This window comes from Platichthys flesus, chromosome 15 (assembly GCF_949316205.1).
Source record: "Platichthys flesus chromosome 15, fPlaFle2.1, whole genome shotgun sequence".
Classification (NCBI taxonomy): Eukaryota; Metazoa; Chordata; class Actinopteri; order Pleuronectiformes; family Pleuronectidae; genus Platichthys; species Platichthys flesus.
Window position 1 is genome coordinate 910,143 of NC_084959.1, and position 22,883 is coordinate 933,025.

At 44.4% G+C, this 22,883-nt stretch overlaps 2 protein-coding genes and 2 non-coding genes across 4 annotated transcripts; 1 reads left to right on the forward strand and 3 right to left on the reverse strand.

Moving 5' to 3' along the window:
* Positions 1 to 4,060: 4,060 nt before the first annotated feature.
* Positions 4,061 to 16,403, reverse strand: LOC133969815 (piggyBac transposable element-derived protein 4-like). Its single transcript, XM_062406512.1, has 3 exons — positions 16,399 to 16,403; positions 5,261 to 6,316; positions 4,061 to 5,142 (listed from the first exon to the last, which is right to left on the reverse strand). Exons 1-3 carry the CDS (start codon positions 16,401 to 16,403, stop codon positions 4,710 to 4,712), a joined length of 1,494 nt encoding a protein of 497 aa, XP_062262496.1. The 3' UTR covers positions 4,061 to 4,709.
* trnav-aac (transfer RNA valine (anticodon AAC)) lies at positions 15,491 to 15,563 on the reverse strand. The gene has a single exon. It is a non-coding gene; the product is annotated as a tRNA-Val (tRNA).
* On the reverse strand, positions 16,203 to 16,275 carry trnav-cac (transfer RNA valine (anticodon CAC)). Its single transcript has one exon. It is a non-coding gene; the product is annotated as a tRNA-Val (tRNA).
* A 439-nt stretch (positions 16,404 to 16,842) lies between the features above and the next one.
* Positions 16,843 to 22,691, forward strand: ncf1 (neutrophil cytosolic factor 1). The gene is made up of 11 exons (XM_062406864.1): positions 16,843 to 17,034; positions 17,271 to 17,351; positions 17,491 to 17,566; positions 18,747 to 18,912; positions 19,186 to 19,244; positions 19,326 to 19,448; positions 20,225 to 20,332; positions 20,401 to 20,518; positions 20,638 to 20,751; positions 21,794 to 21,969; positions 22,134 to 22,691. The coding sequence occupies exons 1-11, from the start codon at positions 16,963 to 16,965 to the stop codon at positions 22,292 to 22,294; spliced, it is 1,254 nt and encodes a 417-aa protein (XP_062262848.1). The 5' UTR covers positions 16,843 to 16,962; the 3' UTR covers positions 22,295 to 22,691.
* Positions 22,692 to 22,883: the final 192 nt, after the last annotated feature.

Sequence of the window (22,883 nt, forward strand, 5' to 3'; positions counted from 1 at the left end):
CAGAAGATGTGGACACGTCCGTCCTTCACAACAAAAACCAGAGTGAGTGAAACACGTGGAGGCCCAACAGGCGCCTTGTGAACCCACTTTGAAATTCACCAGCTCTTGTAAATCTGCTGCACCAGAGGAAACAGCGACCTCAGCATGTGAGGTCTCCAGAAGGCGGCAGAGTGAGGAACCAGGAGCCAGAGTCTGTGGGAACATGATGAAACGCACAGTGAGCTGTTTAATCAACAGAACTGATTTCTCTTGGCCTCTGTTTAAAGAATAAAATCCAAGACACATTAAAATGAGCCTGAAGCCAGAAAGAATAATCACAACACAACAAGCTCTCTGTGTGTTTTCTTCTTTGTTCTTACACACACTCACACATACTTGTGAACACGTGTCCACTTCACTTACATCCCTTTACTTTCTATTGATACTTTTCAGCACTTTACACGAGTCTGGAGACAATTTGTGAGTTTTAGTTTTTTCTTGAGGTGAAATATTCAAAGAAACCTCTCAGGACTTTTCTCTGGTTCCTCTACAGCAGGACGCTACAGGGACCAGTGAGAGGGACACAACTGGTCCACCACGTCAACTGGTCCATCCGTCCCTCAACTGGTCCCTCAGGTCAACTGGTCCATCCATCCATCAACTGGTCCCTCAGGTCAACTGGTCCATCCGTCCATCAACTGGTCCATCACGTCAACTGGTCCATCCATCCCTCAACTGGTCCCTCAGGTCAACTGGTCCATCATGTCAACTGGTCCATCACATCAACTGGTCCCTCAGGTCAACTGGTCCATCACGTCAACTGGTCTCTCAGGTCAACTGGTCCATCCGTCCCTCAACTGGTCCATCACGTCAACTGGTCCATCCGTCCATCAACTGGTCCCTCAGGTCAACTGGTCCATCCGTCCCTCAACTGGTCCATCACGTCAACTGGTCCATCCGTCCATCAACTGGTCCCTCAGGTCAACTGGTCCGTTTGTTTATCAATCCTGCTTTCCTTGGATCTTTGAAGTTCTTCATTCATTCATTCAATAGGCATCTTTCCATCCATCTATTCAGACCTTCATCCATCCAGCTGTTCACTCAACAATCATCCATCCATCATTCAGCCGTCCATCAATTTATTGTGTAATCCAGTTATTTATCATCCATCTGTCTTCCAGCTTTCTTTGTCCATCGATTCATCTGTTCATTGTGGTAGAGACAGAGTCAGAGTCAGAAGGGTAAAAGAAAAGTGGTCTCAGACACTGCATCATCACGCCAAATTACCCACAAGTCTCTGCTCATGTGTCCAGTCTGTCCGTCTGGCTCCAACGCTCCATTAGGCAGCACTGTGAGACCTGATCCTAAAGCAGGAAGTGGATAAACCACTTCCTGCTAAATGCTCCTGTTTGAATCTGTGGCCTCGAACACGGACAAGTATCGGCTGGAAGAAGGGAAACCTTATCTTGAATCTAGGTCACATGGTTTGACGTCCGGATTTCTGTGTTCTTAAATCACACTGATGAAAACTAACTCCCCCCCCTCCCCCAATAACTCCGCCTGCAGGGCTGCACCACATGAACTTCACATTTTATGCTTGTGCAACAGTCTCCTTAGATAAATCTTTACGCGGCTGCTGTCGTGTCCTCATTTACTTCCTGAAAAGATGAATATCAGCAAAACAAAACTCCAAGAAGCAAAGTTCAACATCTTCAACCAGCTTGAATTGATAGTTTATCAGTTGCCTATGTTCGCACCCAGCAGAGCTACACAACAATTCATCTGGAGTCTTTTCTGTCCACCTGATGAGTCAAAGCCCCCCCCCCCCCCCCACACACACACACAGACACACCCTTCTTCAGTTTGATTGGCAGAAAGATTACGCAAAATGCACTGAACAGATTTCCAGAGACCTTGGTGTGAGAAGGAAACGTGGACCAAAGAGAACTCGTTAAGTTTTGTGTGGATCTGGACAAAGGTTTATTTTATCTCTGTCTTTAACAATGTGAGATATGAATTGGTCGTGTCACGTCTGTACAGAGGATCACACACACACACACACACACACACACACACACACACACACACACACACGTACCTCTCTGGCCTCAGGTTGTGAGTTTAGATCATCTGGTTTAATGAAGCGAGTACAGTTGGACTGAATCTTCCTTTTCCCTCTCTGTATTTCATCATGTTTTTATTTCATCCATCCTTTCTTCCCTGCGGTCATACGTGTTCTGTTTTTTCCATCCATCACTTCCTGTTTCATGAACCTCCTCTAACAGCCTGCGGCCCTGCGGCTGTGAATTAATAAGCGGGAAGACCTCTGACCTCCAGTCACTGATCATTACAAGGCAAAACACAGAACAACTAGGGTTAAAAAGAAAAGAAAAAAGAAGATCTATCTTAGATTGTGACGACTGAAGAACAAACAACATCCTGGAAACGACCTTTGACCCTTACAGCCAGGACAGTGAGACCTGATGGACACGGGTTCTGGAGTGAAAGTGAAAGTATCGTCTTGAGGTCACATCATGTTCACCGCCATCTTGGTTTTGGCTGGGGGTGGAGCCTGACTTGGAGCTGGAGGAAAGTACACACACACCTGCACCCGTCACCTACACCTATTGGATGGTACCAGCTCTCAATCACACTGTGGTATCAGAGCTCAAATTCTAATTTGAAGTCGGTCCATCAGTGATCCGTCATTTTAATCAATTGTTTACTTTCGGTAGAAATATTCTAGTTCAGGGGTCTTCAACGTTTTTCAGGCCAAGGACCCACTACTATATATATTGTATAAAAGTGTGTTTTATATTAAACTGGTCCTAGTGCCATATATAAACATAGCTACCCTGTTATTGTGCATTCAATACTAAACTATTCAAATATAACACAGGTTCATATATTCATGTTTTATTTTAAACATACATGTAGAAGAGACAATGAATCCTCAAGCCATCTGTGGCACACATACTCCAACATTAGTGAGATGTCGGACCCTGAGTGGTTTCACACAAAAGGCAGAGGGTCAAATCAGCCTCTCAATATGTAGGATGCATGTTAATGTGTATTTAAAGACATTTAAATTTGTGGGGGGGGAAATTTGTCAGAAAATAAATAAAAAATTATAAAAAATATATCAATTTGTCTAATCAACCAAACATTTTGCGACCCCCCTGCAGTACCTCCGCGGACCCCCTAGGGGTCACGGACCCCCTGTTGAAGACCTCTGATCTAAAGGACATTCTGTTGGTGTGTTAGAGAGGATCTCTCTCAATGGATGTGGCCTGTGTTCTACTTCCTCTTTCTCTCCCTGTCCAGACTCTGAGTTTATCTCCTGACTCACTTTGTCTGTCTGGGAGTTCCTCTCATGTGAAGATCCTTCCTGTGTCATTCTTCTTCAACGACTCTACCTGTGTCTGTGGTCGGAGATGATATCCTCAGGATCATTTAGCTAATGAGGGTTTTTTTGTAGGTGAAATCTCTTCATAGACACTTCCCAGCTTCCTGTGGAGCTCCGGCAGGTCGACCCCCTGCTGGAGCAACCGGGCTGCAGAGGAAACAGGCTGAGCCGACATCAGAGGGTTCAATACCCCAAGTGTACGCTTGGAAAGGTGTGGGGACCAGAATGAGAAGCTTTGCATGCTGGGTGAAAGTGTTTGAAATTAAAAGCACATACACGGTTTTCAGACCTGCACTGTAGTGTGTGTGTCCATCTTTGTCAGATGTATTCTTAGCAGTTAAAGGGACGAGGGTTTATTCGTGGATCCCTGTTTCTTCAGGTATTAAGATCAACAACCCCCCCCCCCCCACACACACACACACACACACACACAACCAGGAAAAGACATGATGGATTTCATAATAAAGTAGTGTGGAGAGTGAAGGAGGAAAACTAAAACAGGCCCTCTCAGGAGCAAACTGGTCCCGCACCTGGAGATCGTCCTTTAGGGTTGTGTGTGTGTGTGTGTGTGTGTGTGTGAGAATAATGGAGAAAATGATACAAAAGAAAATAATGACTGATTCTGGGAAAACAAGTTTAAATGTTTTTTAGTCATTTTAAACTGAAACAGGAAAACTATACAGAAAAATAATCAACAAAATTCATCTCAATTCTAAATGTGAAGAATCTGTTTGGTTTCATGATTTGAATAAATCAGTTACATGAACATTTGAAATCCTCTTCCCTCATTGGCTAATAGACTGTGTAGCCACATACATGTGACTAAGGTTTTGCAGCATTACATTTTCTCTCATAACACTTATTTACACTAAATTAATATAAAGTTCTCCTAGTCCGTCAGACGACCCGAGTTCCGCTCAGTGGTTTAAAAAACATCCTGACAAAGAAAGTTCAGACAAATAGAAAGTTCCCCGTCCTCCCTGTTGAACACAGAACGTGTTCAGTGTCGATCTGGAGCATTAGTGTGTCGGCGCCTCCTCGGCACCGCGGGTCAGGCGGAGACGGGACCACGGCTTTTTAAAGACGCCGGTTAAGTGATGGAGGTGGAGGTGACATCATGTTATCACTTTTGATGTCACAAAGCAGAGGAGCAGGGAGTAACTTTAACAAGAGAAAAAGTGCATTCACAACTTTATGTGTCTGCTGACAACATTAACACAAACTGACAACACAACTTAATTTAAACTGTAAAACGGCTATCCAAGGCAAAGCCACAGTAAATTGAAAGCACGACAAACTATTTACATTTACACATATAATCAGTTTACAGGTTTTGGGCCTCATGCCACTCGTTGTAGCAGTCACGATGGGGGAGAAGACACAACGGCACGTTGCAGGAGCGGCACTTCACCGGCGTCTTTGCGTGGCACTTCCTGCAAGCCAGCCGACCATTGGTGCTGTGCCCAGTGATATACACCGGCCTGTGATGTACTGAGACTGGAGCAGGAGGTGGTACACGTGTGGGTGTGGAGGGAGACCCCGCCTCTGCCAGCTCCTCGATGAGGGTCTCCCTGAAGACCTTCTGGCTCAGAGGTGTGGCTCCTCGGCTCTTCGCCAGGTCCTTGTGGAGGAGAAAGGCATTCACAATCCCGATGTCCATGAAATAGTAGAAGAACTTCATGTACCACTTGGTGGTCTTGTGGAGGACCTTGTATAATCCCATCTGGCCGTCAGAGACGTGCACTCTACCCATACACCTGGATGGACAGAAACACACAACAGTGAGAAAAATACACCAAAACATAAACATATCATGCACACAAATGATTACATTTCAAAAGGCATGAAACATAATTGAATATATATCTTATGTACCCGTTGTACTCGTTCACTGCTGGTGGGACTGGGATGTCCTTCACTGCCCGCCGCCCATCAGCACCTTGGACTTTCCTCTGGACTGTCTCCTCCGAATGGGCCGTGTGGATGGTCGAGCACATGAAGAAGTCCTTCGTGTCTCGCCACTGGACAAAGAGGACAGAGTCCCTCCGGATCCAGCGAATACTGCCAAGGGGAGATTTTGAGTCCAGAACGTGGACATCGGTTTCTGGGACACCATGTCTGTTCTTGCGGATGGTTCCGCACGCCCACACCTTCATCTCAAGGAGGTCAAGGAAAAGGGCGGGACTGGTATAAAAATTGTCCACAAAGAGCTTGTAGCCCGAGCCCCGCAGCCGTGGGTCGAGGAACGCCATCACACAATCGTAAGTGACCCCGTTGCCACTATTTCCCTGCAGCTTTCCCTCGTAGACAAAGAAGTCCCACGTGTAACCGCTCGTTGAGTCCGCCAGGACGAACAGCCTGTAGCCCTTCTTCGATGGGAGTCCAGTGCTGGCTTTGGAGGAAACCATTCGCTCATCGATGGCAATGTCTTGCCTCGGCTGGTAGTTCCTTTTGCAGGCTTCCCTCATCTCCTCGTAGAGTGGTTTTATTTTGCTGAGTCGATCGTAGGCGGCTGTGCCTCTCTTCTTCTCGTTAGCAGCGTCCTCCTTCAAGCTGCTGAGGTGAAGTGCCCTGGTGATCCGGAGGAACTTCCTGCAGCTCATCACCTGTCTGGGGAACGGCAAGTTGTACAGTTGATCCTGTCGCCAATAATCTGCATGTGCAGAGCATTTCACTACACCCATGTAAATAACCAAGGACATGTATGAAAACATGTCCTCCATTGTCACATCAGTCCACCGGCTGTTGGCTGTCGAGCCAAACTCATTCGTGTTTTGAATTATTGTCTGTAAAACGGAGCTGGTGAAGTAGAGTTGAAACAGCTGCAGGGCCGTGTAGGTAGCTGAGCGTACCAGCTGGGGTCCTGGTGACTGGGCGGGGCAGAAGGTGGGCTGTGGTGGTGTGATGTCCGGATCGTCCACATCATTCCTCCTTTAAGGAGATAAAGAAATAACCCACATTTACAAAACTATATCAAATTTTTCAGCATTTCTACTCTTTTTTTTTTACAGGTCACTGCCCCACAATGAAAGAAAGAGGGGGGGTGGCACAGGCACACACACACACACACACACCTTTGTTAAAAGCCTTTGATCTAAACTGGCGGCAACAGATGAATAATCACTGAGAGATTCGACTTTGAAACAAACACTTTGACTAAAACTGTTCGTCTCTGTTAAAGAACGGCGAACTACCAAGAGAGAGGGAGTGATAGAGAGAGAGAGAGAGAGAGAGAGGGTCAGAGAGAGAGAGATCAATGCAGACTCCTATGATCTTTGGAATCCTTTATTTGGAGTGCACTCTCCTATGATCAGGAAGTCAACATGTGTACTGCATGTGATGGTACAGCACTTCATTCACTTGCTAACCATTGCAAACAAGAAGAAGAGCTTCTATTCTCAAGCAAGATGGCAACATGGAACAGGCAACCAAGAACCACCCAGGACTATCTATTCCAAAGCAGAGGTCTGGTGTCCACCATTAAGGGGGGGAGCTCCCTTGGTGTAGACATGCCCACTCTTATTAAAAAGCTTCAGCAGGACCTTCACCGTATGGAGGCAAAGTACAAAGAAGAAAAATCAGAGAAGGATGCGCTGAAGATATTACTTCAACCGTTTGTCATCGGCTACAAATATATTCCCTGCATTCAAAAGATGTTGGAGGGAACCCAATTTAAAGGGAAGGCAGAGATTTTACAGATGGTAGTGTCTCAACAGAAGGAAATTATTGAGGAGAAGGACCAAACAATTCTGTGTCTCCACACAAAGATCACAGAGTTAGAGGATCGCAACAACCAGCTGAAGCAATCAGCCTCCTTTCCTTCTCCGCCCACCAAGACCCACCCACTGGACTTTGACCAGGAAAAGGTCTCAGATCATGAGGACTCAGAGAGCACTGATTTGTCGGTTGATGACTCAGAGGTCTCAGGAGAGGAATCAGAGGTCTCGGATGAGGAATCGGAGGTCTCACTTGAGGAATCAGAGGACTCAGAACAGGAATCAGAGGTCTCACTTGAGGAATCAGAGGACTCAGGAGAGGAATCAGAGGACTCAGGAGAGGATTCAGAGGTCTCAGAAGAGGAATCGGAGGTCTCACTTGAGGAATCAGAGGACTCAGGAGAGGAATCAGAGGACTCAGGAGAGGATTCAGAGGACTCAGAACAGGAATCAGAGGTCTCACTTGAGGAATCAGAGGACTCAGGAGAGGTTGAGGTCTCAGATGAGGAATCAGAGGTCTCGGATGAGGAATCAGAGGATTCAGGAGAGGATTCAGAGGTCTCAGAAGAGGAATCGGAGGTCTCACTTGAGGAATCAGAGGACTCAGGAGAGGAATCAGAGGACTCAGGAGAGGATTCAGAGGACTCAGAACAGGAATCGGAGGTCTCACTTGAGGAATCAGAGGACTCAGGAGAGGATTCAGAGGACTCAGGAGAGGATTCAGAGGACTCAGAACAGGAATCGGAGGTCTCACTTGAGGAATCAGAGGACTCAGGAGAGGATTCAGAGGACTCAGGAGAGGAATCGGAGGTCTCACTTGAGGAATCAGAGGTCTCAGTTGAGGTAAAAACTGAGAAAAAAAAGAAGAAAACATGGTGGAAAAGATTTATCCATTTCCTCAAATTTTGGAAGTGGGCGAAGAGAAGAATTTGAGCATAAGTCAGAAGAAGCCTTTGAGGGGGATGAGACGAGTTTCATCTTCAAGCATCTCCAGATGCTTCCACCGCCTCTTGGAGGACCATGACCTGTCTGACATGATGCTTCCCAGCGGAGGCAAGAGCTGAGGAGCTGTTTGCTTTATTTTTACGAGAAGAGCATACGATTTGAATCACAAACAGAGGCACTGAAGATTTGCCTCGTTTCTCAGAACTGAACAACTGTTTGCTTGTTTACACTCGGACTCTGACATGAGACAGATGTTTTACTAGCAGGCTGCAGGAGAAGATCCATATTCAGCTCCTCTGGAACATTTCAGGGAAACGTCCGGGCTCCAGCTCAGGTCTGGAAAGAGCTCTCAAGAAGGAGAGTGAAGATTAAAAACTGGAACATTTTCCTCAGACTGGAAACAGTAAAGACATGAACCTTGTCCCACAGCTTCTGATGTCTAAACGATGATCATCTAAAGCAGGGTCTTCAACGTTTTTCAGGCCAAGGACCCCAAACTGCTGGAGAGATGGAGCAGGGACCCACTACTATATATATTCTATAAAATTGTGTTTTATATTAAACTGGGCCTGGTGCCATGTATAAACATAGCTACCCTGTTATTGTGCATTCAATACTAAACTATTCAAATATTACACAGGTTCATATGTTCATGTTTTTAATTAAAACATGTGCAAGGTACAGGGTGGCCATGCCACTGCCATTTATAAACATACATCTTGCATACACCACTGAGCTATTAAAGTAATTCACAGATTCATGTTTTTAAACATACATGTAGAAGAGACAGTGAATCCTCAAGCCATCTGTGGACGTCACACATACTCCCACATTAGTGAGATGTTGGACCCTGATGGGTAGCACACAACTTATCTAGGGGTCGCGGACCCCCTGTTGAAGACTTCTGTTCTAGTTAAATAAACAGTGTTTTTATAGTTTATATATCTGTTGAAAACAAGATGGCTGAAATAAATTCTCTCCCTCTCTCTGTCTCTCTCTCTCTCTCTCTCTCTCTCTCTCTCTCTCTCTCTCTCTCTCTCTCTCTCTCTCTCTCTCCCTCCCTCCATCTCTCTCTCTATCTCTCTCTCTCTCTCTCTCTCTCTCTCTCTCTCTCTCTCTCTCTCTCTCTCTCTCTCTCTCTCCCTCTCTCTCTCTCTCTCCTCCTGGCAGTCAGTTTGAATTTACTGATTAGCCTTCAGCTAACCTGCAGACGACAGGATCCACCGGCTCACGTCCGTCTGGATTAAGGTCGACTGTTAATTCGTCCTGTTGCTTTTGGCAGAAGAGCGACTGTGGAGGAAGGAACGGAGAAAACCAAGAACGACAATAAAAGAACGACTTTCAGGAATAAGGAGGAGGAGAACATGTGTGTGTTCTCCTGTTAACAGCATCTTATTTCCTGTCCGTCTCACGTGTTGTTTCCTGCACTCGTCTCCATGAAGATGGAGTTCATCTCCTGGTTCCTATGAGACTCTGAAGCTTCATGTTTGTTCCAGTTTCATCTGATCTGTTAGTTCTGGTTCCATTTTGTAATTCATGGACTAAAGAATCTGTCTGACAAACGTACATTCTGTCGTCATCACCTGTGGGTGGGGTCTACCTGTACTTGACTCTGATTGGTTAGTTGACGGTGTCTGATGTGGGCGTGTCTTCAGGTGTAGGACATGAAAGAAGAGCTTCATTTGGCACAGTACTCCACAGCTCTCCACAGTACTCTACAGTACTACAGTACTCCACAGTACTCCACAGTACTCCACAGTACTACAGTACTCCACAGTACTCCACAGTACTCCACAGTACTCCACAGTACTTCAGGACTCTGCAGTACTACAGTACTCCACAGTACTCAGCAGTACTCCACAGTACTACAGTACTCCACAGTACTCTGCAGTGCTCCACAGTACATCTGATGTTTGTGTTAACATATAACGTATTCTCTAAATCTGTGTGTGTGTGTGTGTGTGTGTGTGTGTGTGTGTGTGTGTGTGTGTGTGTGTGTGTGTGTCAGGTTCTGGGTCAGTTATCAGGACTGTCCAGCTGCTTCATGCTCACTAAGCTCTTTACCAGTGAATACAACAAACCCAGGAAAACACACACACACACATTGAAGCCGCCTGTCGGAGATTTAGCTGTGACTCAAGACTCCTCGGACAGATTAAGATTTTAGGAATCAGAGACAGGTGGTGTGTATGTGTGTATGTGTGTGTTTGTGTCTTACATGAACAATATGGTGACTTTGAGAATGTTCAGTGTTAGATCAAACCAACAGTTAAATCAACACAAAGTAAATCCACATTAATATCACACACTCAGTTTCATTTATTTCCATTGATACACTATTTATTATTTAGTCTGTTTATTTATTAAACATAATAATATGTGTTGGTTGGCGTCTTTGTGACGACACATGTTGAAATATCTCACGCTTCAGACGAGGACAAACAGAAGAGTTTTTCTTTTCACGTCCACAGGGAACAACTTTCCATCGGGTTTATTCCCCAGCCTCGCTCGCCCGCTCTCTCTCTCTGTTCCCCAGTGTGTGTTGTGGTGTGTTTTTGTTCCCACAACACATTCACCATCTGCATCAATTACCACCATCCAATCATCTGCAGACACACACAGACGCACAAATACCTTTAACTTTGAATTCAGACCTGAATAATTGAATTGAGAAGAACATTAACTCAACTGTTTTACGTCAGGGTCTGAAAATTAAAAATCTTATGTCGCCACAACACTAAAATATTAATTTGTGAATGAATAAGACACAAAAGAAAAGGGGGGGGGGGGGTTAGGGTTTTCTAGATTTGTTCATGAACCAGATTCACGACAGACTCAGTGGAATAATCCTAGGTAGACATTTTACAGTTATTTTACAGGAGGCTGCAGGAGAAGTGTCGGGAAGCAGCTGACTGCGACACATCGTACATCACACCCGACTTCAGTCATGTCTGAAAGAAACGATGGAGAAGAGAGGAGGGGAAAAGAAAGAGATGGAAAGGAAACGAGGAAAGAGGAGAGGAAAGCAAAGGAGCTGAGAACAGAAGTAGGAGGAAAGGAGTTAAGCCTCCGAGCTTTTATCAGACGCCTCCACAAGACAAGAAGATTTACATAACAGGAGGAAGTTTGAAATCAGGAAGTGAGATCTCATAATGATCAATATGAAATACTCATTCATAAACACAATGCTGTCTCCATGACAACTGCTTCCTGGTACTCCCTCTTCTCTAATTGGCTACAGACTCATCTCCCAGTGAGTCAAACTGGTCCAAACACTCTGACCAATCACTGTAGCTCCAAACGTCTCGTTTTTACATTTCTGTTTTGACACGTGACAATTACGTGTGAATCATATAGCTCGAGGCTAACAGTTTCCCCCTGCTCCCACTCTTTGTGCTAAGCTAGGCTAAACAGCTGCTACACGTCTGTCTACGATGAGATGAAACCGTTCTCCTGCCTCTGATCCACGCTGCAGCTGTGAGATGAAAGTCTTCTTGTTTCCTCTCTTCTCTGTTCGCCTGGAGTCCGGCTCCAGATCAGCTCAGATCACAACAGAAAAGCATCAGCCCACCGAGTGGAGCCACAGTAACTAGCAGCCCGGGGACATGACGGCAGATTTAATGAGTTGCACCATGAGATGAAAAACATTCACCTTCTCGGTTCTCACTGCATTTCCTCTGTGAGATCATCTGATGTGGTTTGTGTGAGCGATGTGGGGGGGCTGTGCTGACACTTCTCTCATGTCAGCACAGATGATCACATGGACCAGTGTGAGGCCTGTTCACAGAACCTCTGTGGTTCTACTGCCAAGCCACTCTGCCGTGACTCTGGACCACAGAGCTGGAGGAGACATTCACTCAAGAACTGGGAGGAACCTTCAATATTCAAACTTCTCTTGAATATTTATACTTTATGTGACTTTATAAATCTACTGTAATAAAAGTCAGAGGGAAATGTTTTACTTTCAACTGTTGAACTCATCAGTAAAAGCCCATTTCTGATAGATACGTATACGTGATGGCCGAAGTCCTCTGTCCATCTTTGGGTTTATTTTGTCTTCTTCTGAAAGTTTACTGATCTGGACCTGACCAATCGGAGCAGTTCCACTGGAAATCATGGGGGGGAGGGGGGGGGGGGGCAGTGGAACCAATCGTGACACTGGTGTAACGTTCTGAGTAGAAACTTGAGCTTTGTCCAAATCAAAGTGTGGACAAACCCAGTGGGACACGTTTTGTCCCATTGTGTGTATGTCCACGACTCTCACAATCCAGTGGGTTACCACTTAGATAGCTCCCTAAAGTAGAGATCAATATCCTGATCGCCCCCTGGTGGCTGGCTGCAGTATAGATCAAAAGCCTCACGCCACTCTAAAATATGAACGTACACTTTGAAATGAGTTTTACAAAGATGGTTTCTATCATTACATGTTCTTATGAAGTTATGACCCTTGTGTCCGTGTTTAACCACGGTTTGAAACCCCCTGCTGGGAGCGGATCTGGCCTCTGGTGAGTGACAGTAGTGGTGATTCACTGTAAACCTCGTGTCAGCTGGAGTTTGAATGTAGAGACACTCGTCAGGCCTGTAGAACTTCCTGATGCTCTGCAGGAGCGTGTGGAGCAGTGAGCTCTGCCGGCTCCGGCCTCGTTTGAATCAACTTCTTTCAGTCGTGGACGCGCTGCGGTGACAGACGTGGGTCCCACGGGATTATGTCAAAGCTCTGCTGTGAGTCTCTGAGCAGATTATGAATCATGGTGAAAATAAGTGGGATATGTGTGTGAGAACAGCTGTTGGGAGCTGGAGAGGTGATGAGTGTGTGTGTGTGTGGTGTGTGTGAGTGAGTGTGTGTGTGTATGTGTGTGTGGGTGAGCGTGTGTGTGTGGTGTGTGTGTGTGTGTGTCCATATGTCAGTGCAGATGAGCAGTGTGTTGGTGCCTGGGGAGTTTTCTGTGTTGGTTTGTCCAATCACTCCAATAGAAGGGACAGAACTCCTCAGCACTCGTTTGCACTCGACGCCTCACTTTGCTCCACAGGTGAGATGAGGTCACATCTTTACGACCTCAGCTTCGTCTCTTCGTTCTGCTCAGTGACTGTAAATAAAGATGGACTCGTGTTTTCACTTCTTTTAAAGGGACATCTGCTGCACCAGAGTTTTACAGACTATGTTTTTCTAAAGCACATCTTTGTAGGATTTCAGTTATTTATCATTAATCTGTATTTAAATTTGGCTTCAATGCCTCATTAACTTGTGCCTTTCAATCACTTTATACTTTATACTCTACATTTTTATAGTGAATATCCCCATTAGAACAAAACTTATTTACAGTAGCAGCTCTGTAGAACTTATTCTGGACTCAAGATATTGTGTTATTCCTCGTGTGTGTGTGTGTGTTATTCTGTGTGTGTGTGTGTGTTTGTGTGTGTGTGTGTATGTGTGTGTGTGTCAAACAATTGTGAAGAGGGATAACGGGGGCTTCACTCTGCCAGTCTGAGTGAGAGAGGGAACAGGTATTAACTGTGATTTTGCTTCTAAGTCTGTGGGTGAGTGAGAGAGAGAGAGTTTGAGAGAGTGAGTGAGAGAGTGAGCAATTGACTGAGTGGGTGAGTAAATGAGCGAGTGAGAAAGTGAGAGAAAGAGAGAGAGAATGAGACAGAGAGACAGAGAGAGAGAGAGCGAGAGAGGGAGAAAGAGAGAGAGAGAGAGAGAGAGAGAGAGAGAGAAAGAGAGAACGACCTCCTTCAAGCTTCTCAATAAACTGAGAGGAAACACCAGATCCATCACAGAGGAACAAACGACATTACAGGAGGAAAACACTGACGGCGTCTCGGACTATAATCTCCCATCTCCAACTCTGCTGAAGAAACACTACAATACTGTAAGAATACTGAGGTAGAAATTAATAAGCTTAAACTCCTGAACTTAAAATATCAAAGTACACGTCAGTATTAATAGTATATCTGTTTAATAATTATTTTGTGGAAGCTTTTAAAGACTTTAAACACAGGAACACAAACGTTGGAACATCTGGTTTAATGAAGCAAGCACTGAATTTAATTACTCATATCACTATATATTGATGATATGCTTTATGGTAAACCTGAACTGGAAGTATTTAAAGTGTGATTCTACAATAACACCATCTTATGTTCTCGAGGCGCCTCATACTACAGATCAGGAGGAAGCTTGAGAGGTGTCATGGTGCTGAAACATTTGTGTTATCTGGATGTGTGTGGTTTTATTTCACATCTGAAATGGTCCGGGTCATTTAAAGCACTTATCTCCACAATGACACGTTAGATTTCCATCCAGCTGTGGAGAACATCTGTCGTTCACTGGACGTAGGAGTTCACGTCACAGGCAGAACTGGACTCTGGCGCCATCTGGTGGCTTCTATCAGTTACTCTCATGACAATAAGAAACCAGCTCAGACCAGGTCTCACATTCAGAGAGTCTCTGTTTCTTTGAAAATTAATTTGAAGATGAAAAGTGTTGTTTCTTCAGTTCTACGTTTTGATGAAAAACAAGTGAATGATCCGCACGAGGATCTGAGCTCAGCTGCTTCGGGCTGAACTGCTTCGGATGCTTCTCAGACATGATTCATCGATGCAGCTCGTGTGAACTTCACAGATGAATTTGCCAATTGTTTTTAAAACTTACTGATTGATTGTGAGATTATGAAACATCTAGATTGGCCATCAAAACTTCCCAGAAATCAAGGTGACATCTTAAATGTGTTAAAAAGCTCTGCACACTGAACAGTGACAGTTTGAGGTCGACTCACTACAGACAGATGAAGACTTGTGAAGGATCAACACAGGAACGGTGGAGCTCATTAGTGGAGTGTGTGTAGTTCCCTCTCTCACCTGCTGGATGGAGTCAGTGTTCACAGCCTGTCAGAAGAATTAGATCATTACACTACATCTCATTGAGTTGCTTCACAATAAGAGCATCAACCACGAGGGAACAAACCCAGAACCACAGGAGTCAAGCAAGGACCGTTTCCTTCATGAAGCCAAACTACAAAGTGCAACATGGAGTGAAACTGAATGAAGTGTTTCTTGGTTTTATTAAGAAGTTCTGTTTCTCCAAGGATCCGAGTGAGGAGATGAGTCTTGAGTCTCAATAATGGAACATTCAGCCGGAGCTTTCATCAAGATTCACGAGTCAGACAATTAATGGAAACAGGTATGTAGCCATTGATATCATATTCATATTCATATAGTATACTTATGTCTATATATATATATATATATATCTATTTCGATATGTCTTTATACAAAACGCACAAATACAGAAAATATCTGTAAGATTAAGACTGAAGCACATGTTCATATCTTTAATTTAAATCAATGTTTACACATCAATACAGTGAGAGAATCATAGAAACATTCTATAAAGATAATTTAACCACATTTATTAAAAGGTTTGAGGCAAAATAATAAAACCTGTTTCCGCCCGGTCTCGAACCGGGGACCTTTCGCGTGTTAGGCGAACGTGATAACCACTACACTACGGAAACTGCGTGAGGCTGTCGGATGCGGAAGTAGATTTTAAACCCGAGGCTGAAGTTACACGTCATGAAATAGGACTTGTGCTGGGTACAAACATGAGTCGTGACGTCACGCTCACAGCCAAACAGCCACTCGAGGTGCTGACGACCCCCCCCCCCCCCCCACACACACACACAGCGCAGAGGGTCCGGAGACATGTAGCGGACGGACCAGTAAACAGCTGCTGGTCACTATGGAGGACCATACATGACTTAAGTAAAAATAAATAAATAAATAAATGTATAAATAAATACAGAAATAAATAAATAAATAAAAAAGGAAATAAATAAATTAATACAGAAATAAATAAATAAATATGTTAATACCAAAAGAAATGTCAAAAGAAATGTCTTAAATATATTTTAACATTTATTTTTTCCCTGATACATTTCCTTTTCATTTGCAGTGTCCTTATGCTAATGAGAAAGGCGGGCCTAACCGCAGTCTCATGCAGGATTGGTCACAGGAGTGTAATGATCCAGCCCTACTACTTCTGCCTCTCAATGCTGGTGTCCAGTAGCTGTTTGCAGCGTTGAGCCAGTTCACACTTGCCGCCTTCATGTTGTTTACTTTACATAAATGTATCTGAATTGAAAAAATTATAAAGTTGTTTCCGCCCGGTCTCGAACCGGGGACCTTTCGCGTGTGAGGCGAACGTGATAACCACTACACTACGGAAACTGTCCAGATCAAAGGGAAGAGAAATAATTTAGAGTCTGCAGGTAGTTGTGTTATTGTGTGTTACTTCACACAGTGAGTGTTGATGGAACATGTGGAACTGATGCTGTGATGTCTTCATCTCACCGCATCGTGATCAAGGTCATGGATCTGATCTCTGACCTCTGACCTTTAACCAGGGGATCGGAAATGAGGCTTTATCAGGACAGAGCTGAATGTCAGCATGACGACCACAAGAACTGAAGGTCAGGGTTTGGCAACACACACACACAATCACACTCACACACACACACACTCACGCGCACGCACACGCACACACACACACGGGCACACACACACACACACACACACACTCACACACACACACACACTGGATGAGGTCATGACGGTGATTCCCCTGTTTGGAAACACCTCAGAGGGAAATTCTCACTTTCACATCCACAGTTTCCTGCTTCAGACGTCGGTTTATAGAAAATATACTTTGTAGTTTTTATTCATGGTGAAATACTTTACTGCTTGAAATGAATTACAGATGGAACTGATTGTAGATGGATTAAACAAAGTGATTCAGATCAATCGTTAATGTGTCAGGTCACAAAGTGCTTCGTCTAAAAAACACACACAAAGAGGAAGTGCCCCACACACAGAGTATATAAGCCTGTGGACTGCAGCTCCTCACTCGCTCTCATCATGGAGAAGATCTACATCAGACATGTGGAGCTGCTGGGCTTCGAGAAGAGAGAGTTCCCCACGGTGCACTACGTGAGTTCCACTCATCCATCCGCTGCAGTTTGTTTACTCCATCAGTCCAGAATGATTGTGTCACATTTGGGAAAGTTGTGTTGAAATGACAAACACTTGAACAGTAAAACATTATGTGTGATTAACTTGATATTGGTATATTTGATCTTTATTATATTGCCCAGGTCTAATCTGAGATATTTAATACAACCAGCAGTTTGGCTCCGTTGACCCTGGATGTTGTTGTTCCTGTGCAGGTCTACCTGCTGATGGTGAAGTGGAGCGACCTCTCTGAGAAGGTGATCTACAGGACGTATCCGGAGATCCACACCTTACACGTGGGTTCCTGCGCACCACAGAACACAAACTCTGATTATTCATGATCCTACACATGATCTAATCCAGAGGCCTGAAAGAAAACTAACATGACAGCTGTTTGAGTCTGTGCTGATGTTGTTCTGTTGATGTGTGCCACAGAAATCCCTGAAGGAGATGTTTCCCATCGAGGCTGGTCAAATCGAGAAGAGGGACAGGATCATTCCTAAATTACCATGTAAACAATCCTCACCTTCTTTAACCGTGATGTCACAGTCTCACATCTTCTACTTTGTGGTTCTGACTGAAGCTGGTTCCAGACCTGAGCTGCAGGTCAGATCCACAGAATGTAACGAGCCTCTAACGACGTGTCGGGGCGATGCAGCCTGACGAGCTGTGATTGGTCGGCTGGCAGATTCACAGGAGGGGTTTCAGTCCCTCTGGTCCTGTTCTTTCAGGAAGCACCTGTGGTTGTTTACAACTTCTCTTTTCTCTGTTTGTCGAAACACACGAACAAACTGAAATCACTGAGTCGAACCGATCTGAAGATACAACCGGAGAAAAGAAGAGCTGCTGTGATTGATCCCTTTCAAAGACGACCAGGTGTCTGAGCGGTTAAAAGACAGAGCACTCTCTGTTCCTGTTCAGGTTCTCATGAAAACAGAACTCAGTCTTTCCACATTTCCACCTCATGAAATCTGAATTACAAAACATATATTGCAACGGGAAGCAGAAGAAGAAGCTGCGCTGATGCAACAGTAAACAACCTGAGAGAGCAGAGGGAGAAGAAGTTGGCCTTCAGCACTGATTTCAATGAGTGGTTCTGAAATGCAGAGTTAATTGATCCAGAGACTAGACACAGCCACTGCAGACGGGACCTTCAGGAAGCTGCACCCCAGAGCTCGAGGGAGAAGGAATCAAATGAATGCTGGCAGCACATTTAAATCTTAACGTCGTCCTAACTTCTCATTTCGTTTTCCAGTGAGAAGTCGAGCTGCTGCACTTAAAGCAAACTGTGGAGGACTCACTGATCTCCTCCACATTTCAGTATTTAATCAGTAATTCTGTAAGTGTAAAGCCTTCAAATGAATGGAATGCATCAAATCACATTTTCTGACCATTAATCTGTAATTTTCAGTTCAACAAATTCAGAAATCGAGTGAATTGTGCAGAAAAATATTGTGAGCACAAATTCCAAACTTGTTAAATTTGAAATAAGCTTCTGTTATTTTAATTCAGTTGCTTTGTTGTCATACGATGTCATGATGATGATCAGCGGTCCTGTTTGTCTCGTCCGTGATGTTTTAATGAATCGTTCTCTCGGCTCTGACTCCACCTGGAACCTGAGTCTAGGTCACATGATATCCTCTCCCCTGGTCCCTGTTGACCATGTGATGTTTGTGTGTTTGTGTCCTCAGCGCCGCGCTGGGTGGACTCTCAGAAGTCGACAGAAACCAGACAGAGCACCTTGTCCGACTACTGCCAGTCACTCATCAACCTGCCGCCTCACATCTCCCGCTGCACACTGCTCAGCAACTTCTACAAGGTCCGACCAGAGGACGAGAACCCACCAGCACCCAACACGTCAGTAACTCACACACACACACACACACACGCACACACACACACACACACACAGCATTAGCCCTAGCCAACCCTAACACTAAACCTGATTTAACTCTAAAACCAAGTCTTAACCCTGTAACAGCCGTTGAATTTGTGAGGACCAGACAAAGTTTCCTCACTAAGATTGGTATTGAACCAATATTGGCCTCATAACTATAGACACACACACACACACACACACACACACGATGGAGTGACGCATGTGAGAATTGATCATTCATTCGTCCACAGGCAGAAGAGAAACGAGACGTTTGTGGTTTCCAGAGAGTTGGCTCGAGGACAAGCTTCAGGTAAGAGACACAAACACCTCTGCTGCCCCTGGTGGCTGACTGCAGTATTGATCATAACCCCCCCCCCCCTCTTTGCCTCAGAGATCTCCGGCCCCATCATCCTCGACACTTACCGGGTGGTGGCCGACTTCCCCAAGACGTCCAAGTACGAGATCGAGCTGCGAACCGACGACTTGGTGGAGATCGTGGACAAGAACCAGAACGGTGAGAAAAGAGAAAAGATCGTCTCCAACTCTCTTCACGTCACAATCAACTCAGATTAGATTCAAGATGAAAGTCGATAACTTAAAACTGTAAAGACAAAATGACAAATTCAAAAACGTTCTTCAGTACAAGAGGAAAACACTATAGTAATCATCATAATAATAATATTGATAATAATATCAACAAGGCCCGGGACCCCCACCTGACTCTGACTTTTTTTCTGCCCCCACACTTCAAGGATGTGTTAAATTAACACTATATATTATATTATATGATACTGCATTACATTGCATATTGCAATCTGACACTGTTCACTGTCTTGCATTTCACTTTTTACATCTTTTATCTATTATATATATTTTATTTAGATATGTTTATGTCTAAAAAAAATTTACTTTGTATAAATATTAGAAAAAGTGAGTAAATAAGTAGTAAATAGTGAGTAGATATTTATTGTTTCTTTTTATTGCTTTTCTTATGTGTGTTGTATTTATTGTGTTTGTATGTTTTACTGTTCTATGTTCATCGTATGCCCCAATAACCAGAGCAAATTCCACATGGGTGTAAACCTACTTGCCTACATTCTGATCCTGATAATAATCATAACAACAGAAACGTGAATTAAAAAAAACAAACAATAGAGGATAGAGCAATGAGGAAATAGGTTTGATTGTAACTGTCCTCTGGGTTAGGAGGAGGAAGCGTGTGAGGTTGTGTGTTGACCTTCAGCTCTGAGACAAGTCCACTTCCTGAGTGTCGGTGGTTCTGCTCCTCAGGCTGGTGGTTCTGTCAGTGTGACACTAAGCGGGGTTGGGCTCCTGCCTCGTACCTGGAGCCTCTGGACCAGCCGGACGAGGCCGAGGACGCGGAGCCAGACTACGAAGGCAGGTTGTTGTTTTCATTCTTACACAACCTGTTTGTCCTTGTGTGACAGCGTTGTGTGTCCCTGCAGGCGAGCTGTTCATCGCCAGCCAGGCCTACAAGGCCGAGCAGGAGGACGAGATCTCTCTGGAGCTCGGTGAAACCATCGCGGTCATTCACAAGCTGCTGGACGGCTGGTGGGTCGTCAGGTAGGACTCATGTTTCTATTCATAACCAGTCTTAATTCTCTGACATCTTCCACATGTTCTGAATGTTTATAACTGAACGTTTGACCCTGATGTTGACTCAATGATGCTGCTCTGCACAGAAAGGGAGACGAGACGGGACATTTCCCCTCCATGTATCTGCAGAAGACGGGAAAGCGTGAGCAGCAAGAGGCGAGACGGACAAACCCTCAAGGACAGAAACTTCCACCTCGCAGGTGAGAGGACGTTTAGAAGACCACATTGAAAACTGTGTGTCTGTAAATCTTCTTTTCCTTAAATGTTTTAAAACATTACACAGGAAAAATTGATATACGATTTAAATGACATCTTTTAAATTGTATTTAATATCAAAAACAAATCAGATAAAGTTTTCTTCCAGTTTCAAGAACTCAATACTGAGAAGTATTTTTGTGACATGTAGATTTCCTGTGGCCAGGCTGATAACACGGACGTGCCGGTTTGCACGTCTCTGGTGTTTTGTTGTGAAACGTCAGACTGACAGGAAGTGACACGTCTCACTCTTTCTCTCTGTTTCACACCAGTTTGTGGTTACATTGAATTCTCTGGATTCAAACATCACAGTTTTCATTCTAACATCATTAATAAGATGTTTGAATAAAATGTGACTTTTATCAGACAGAGCTTCGGTCTGTTGATGATCTTGATCTTGATCACGTTAAACTTATGTTTCTGTTGATTTTCTACCAAACAGGTTTATATTAATCGTTTTCCAAAAAATAAAATTCTGTGAAATCATGATGATATATTCTCCCACATGCCCGGACACTGTGATACACAGCTTCACCACTAGATGTCATCTCTAACTAGAGAGTCAGAGGATTTGACTATAGACTGAAAATAAAGATCGACAAAGCCTCCATGTTACAGACGGCTCCTCCATCTCCCTCTAGGACTAGGTCGTGTGAGACTCCGCCCACGTCCCATCTAAGGGAGTGTGGGTGGAGCTCAGGTGACGCCACCCATCTGTCACTCAAAGTAACCACAACCTTAATGTACGATTTGAAGAAAGTTGTCAAGAGGGAAATGAGCCAATGAGACCAAAAAAACGGTTTTTGAGCCAAGATGTAAACAATGTAAACATTTTATGGTCTATAAGGATTGACTCACCTTGGAGCCAGCATCAAGTGGCCATTCAGGGAACTACAGTTTTTGGCACTTTGACAGTGGCTTAATTTCTCGGAGTTGCCACATAACAGTTCTGAGGTCACAACCCGCCACTACATGTTTCCATCACAGATCCAGCATCAGAAACGCCAAGAGCATTCACAACAGGTCTCGCCAGAAGCTGAGCCAGGACTCCTACCGCAGGAACAGCCGCCGCTACCTGCAGCAGAAGGGCGGTCGCCTCACCGAGCCGAGCAGGAACTCCAAGACCGACGCCAAGTCTCCCCTGAAGGACAGGAAGAACCAGGGTAATGAACAACTCCTCGATTTGTTACTGGTGTTAAAACATAATTCACAATGTGACGTCATCTCTTAGTGATTTTACCTTTGGCACAAACATCCACTCATAAACCATGGCTCCGAACACAAGCTGCTTGAACACCCTGACTGTTTCCTTCCTTCTGACGCACAGACAACATCCCCGAGCTGTCCGGCTCCGGCTCGGAGAGCGAGGTGAAGAGGGAGGCTCCGGTGGTCCCCCCCCGCCCCAGTCCAGAGCTCATCCTGGAGCGCTGCACCGACAACACCCGGAGGAGGGTCAGCGTCAAGTCAGGCTCCGACTCCAGCAGCTAACATGGAGACTCATCGCAGAATGACAACAAAATGTATCTGTCTGAGGCTTTTTAATCTTTATAAATTACATAAATCTTCAAAAAAACAACTCACAAACATATTGTCTCATTTACACGCTTTGATATATTTCATGTGGATTAAACAAAAAAGGAAATAAAATATCAATATCTGGGCTTTAGGCTAACTGTCCCTACAGGTTCAAGTCTTTATGCTAAGCTATGCTAACCTGCCTCTGGTAGTAGACATATATTCAGTGTTCTCATCTGAAATCTGAACATTTGGGGAAATAATGGACTTTTACTTGTGAATTCTGCTTTGATTTGTTTCAACGCAGGAAATCTGAGGAGCTTTATTTTTATTTATTTTCTTGCATTAATAAAACAAAACATAAAACCTTGTTCTGTCTGTGTTATTCATGTTTCATGTTCCTTTGGCTGTCATTGATTGTTTAGATTATTCGTTATGATGTTTAGTGCGGACGTGCAGATTCGAATGTCGCTCCAGGTCCAGAGCAGATGACACAGAGCGTCTCATGATCCTCTATCTGTTGTTATGAACCAGTGATAACAGTCGTTTACTCGTCTGTGAT

Coding starts and splice junctions, on each gene's coding strand:
- LOC133969815 (XM_062406512.1), bottom strand. Junction 5,143..5,260: donor GCAGTGAACGAGTACAACGG/GTACATAAGATA, acceptor CTGTCCATCCAG/GTGTATGGGTAGAGTGCACG.
- ncf1 (XM_062406864.1), top strand. CDS start 16,963: ATGGAGAAGATCTACATCAGACATGTGGAGCTGCTGGGCTTCGAGAAG. Junction 17,352..17,490: donor CGGAGATCCACACCTTACAC/GTGGGTTCCTGC, acceptor TGTGTGCCACAG/AAATCCCTGAAGGAGATGTT. Junction 21,970..22,133: donor GAAGGACAGGAAGAACCAGG/GTAATGAACAAC, acceptor TCTGACGCACAG/ACAACATCCCCGAGCTGTCC.